Raw genomic sequence first — 2,752 nt, forward strand, 5'->3', positions numbered from 1 at the left:
GTACAGGCTTTTATCCATCAGCCATCTGTACGTCGTTCATCTCCACGCCTTTCGCTGCCGATATCCAAAGGACATTATTACACCTAGGCGAATGGTGAGGCAGGTCACAAGTTAGCGCGCATGGCACAGTTTCGTATCTACATAGAGATAAACACTAGAACAGAAAAGAACACAGCCATTCCTCCACCGACTTTGCGCGAGAGGGGGGGGGGGTTCCGGGGAGCCATAGCCGTAAGTATCACGGCAATGGCTCCAATTTGCAAAAAGATCTCGAGAGAACGAAGAGCGAGGAAGAGAAAGATCCCCATGGGAAATGGGGTGTGGAGCAAAGAAAAAGAAAAAAAAAAGAAAGCTAACCGTATCAAAACCTGTCCCAAACTACCTGTGCTCTTGCCTTCGATAAATTCCTCCGTGTTGGACAATTGGATATTCATATAGGAATCGACGCTGACGAGCTGGCCCTTGTATTCTGTATGTCCCCATTTCAGGCGCACGAGGACATCTTCGTTGACGCTGTACCAGAACGAAAAAAAATTAAGAACAGGAACACAGCGTTAGCTGAAATAAAGAAGAAAATAAAAGAAAAAGCAAAAGAAGCCCCTTTCGGGAACATTGGGATAGAAGCAAGTAGTAACGGGGAAAGGGCCCGAGTGGTTCTGGTTGGGAAGGGACGTCGTGGGGAGGCATGTCATTAGTGAGATACGTACAGAGATTGCAGCATTAGCCGCGGGGTTTAAAGGTATGACTATGGATATGAAAATATGTTAGACTTTAACATCCATCGCATAGCGGGGGTTATCAAAAATGGGAGGAAGGCGTTGAAATAGAAAGTAATGCCAGCCCTGGCTTTGATTTGGTACGTTGGCACCTACTGTCATGGTAAATTAGGATGTGTTATATTTATCAGGCAGATATGAGGAAGGGTCCTGTGGAAGAGGACAACGACCCTAAAAAGATATAAAAAGGGAGTAGGCGGTGGGGTTTGTACAGTTCGTGAGCGCGAGGATGAAAGCTCTCTGGAGTCTGAAGGATTTCATGTGTTGCGAGTGATCTGCCGAATTAGGCGGTGAGAAAGTCACCCAATCAGGGTCGAGTCGCGATTTTCATCCAAAATGTCAAACATTCAAAGACAGCTAAAGCTTCTAGTTCTTCTAGTCATTGAGGAACTTGATCTAAATCAAATTTCAATGAACACAAGGCCCCGAACGAGCCTTGTCTTTCAAATTAGAAAATGCAAATACTCATGATCAATTTGTAACGCGAATGGCTCCGAGAGGGACCTCGAAATCGTCATGCAGGGGTGATTCCTGTGGGAAGCTGTAAGGTAGGGCTTGACTATCTTGATGAAGAATGAGCAAGACATTATGCAAGATGATAAGAGTACATATTCCAAGGGAATATCGAGAACTAGATTGATAGAAAAGTAAATCTCACCCTTTCCTAATGAAGGGCCGCGTCTCGCTATATAGGAATTTTTCTGATAATCCTCCTCACCCTACTATCCTCCACCCCGCACATCAAATGAATCTTGTGATGTCTTCTTGATAACATGGTGGAGAATCAATCATCTGCTCTGCTGACTTTTATATAATTCTTTTGTTAAGTAAGTATTGTTCTTCTGCATCTACTCAATGATATCATTGGTGGCCAGCAGTGATTCTGGTAAAATATGAAAGTTTAGGGTGTCTCTGCAGTATTGTTTGATGTTGTATATCATGCAAGAGTGAGGATGAAACTCACTACTTCTCTAGGTCCCCTGAACAGATTTGACAGACATCCCAGCAATATCTCAAACTTCTATCAGAGCCTCAACCACCCCGATCACAAAAAGTAAAAGCGGGCAATTGAGGATGTCACCTCCCTGCGTTTGCGCAGTTAGTGCTCCGTACACATCCTAGGACTTGGTGTGTGCGCTAGGCTACTGTGTGTTAACTACGGAGTGAGTTTGTCTTGGTCAATTGGTTAGCCAATGTTGGGGCTTTGGATTGGTTCGTGTATCCACAGCGCTGGTTGCGATCAAGCGCTTTTGCCCCAGTGGCCTAGCCACACCACTTTCTCAGCCACTTTGTAGAAATAACCACAAGATCGATCTTGCTGGCGGGAGTTGATGCTGCCGGACAATCAAGCATGAAGGTAACAAAGCATACAAGGCGAGGAAGAATCTAGAGAAAAGCGACATTCCCAATTGCAATGCAGAAGAGTAGTTCCTATAGGATCATATGTGAGTATCTGGGGTCCGTTTTACCGGGATAACATACAAGCTAGGCTTGAGAACATCAGGAAGTCCAACAATGGGATAGTTTTAAATATATGAAATAGACTTGCTGTGCTGCAAGATTGGTAGGTATGACATATTCCGACATATTCCATAAGTATTTACAGCACAACTTATATGAACTAGCATACAGATTTGGCCTTACTCTTGACGTGTGTCGACGTTGATCATATTTTCCCCGTCCCCCCAGAGGGCCCATGGACCTTCTTTCCATGGCCAAATAGCTCCTTTCATCCTTAAGTCACTCATGCTCTGCGAATTTCCCAACTAACATCTTTGATACTATCCTCTTCACCTGCCTTCTCATCGTAAATCATACCACTCACCATCGCTAATATCGATACCTGAAAACACCGTCGACGATTCTGCTCCCTTTGCTTCCACTCTCCTTACCACATAATCAGACAACAGTTAAACGAAGACACCAACGAGAAAAGTAGCCCCGCAGATATCGCTGGAATATTTTTTCTTCTTCCA

General features: G+C 44.4%; 1 protein-coding gene across 1 annotated transcript; it reads right to left on the reverse strand.

The window, feature by feature from the left end:
• Positions 1-10: 10 nt before the first annotated feature.
• HCAG_01049 (predicted protein) lies at positions 11-721 on the reverse strand (the record flags this gene model as incomplete). Its single annotated transcript, XM_001543953.1, has 3 exons — positions 11-83; positions 358-513; positions 708-721. 3 exons carry the CDS (start codon positions 719-721, stop codon positions 11-13), a joined length of 243 nt encoding a protein of 80 aa, XP_001544003.1.
• Between the last annotated feature and the right edge of the window lie 2,031 nt (positions 722-2,752).

This window comes from Histoplasma capsulatum, genomic scaffold, assembly GCF_000149585.1.
Source record: "Histoplasma capsulatum NAm1 scaffold_1 genomic scaffold, whole genome shotgun sequence".
NCBI lineage: Eukaryota > Fungi > Ascomycota > Eurotiomycetes > Onygenales > Ajellomycetaceae > Histoplasma > Histoplasma mississippiense.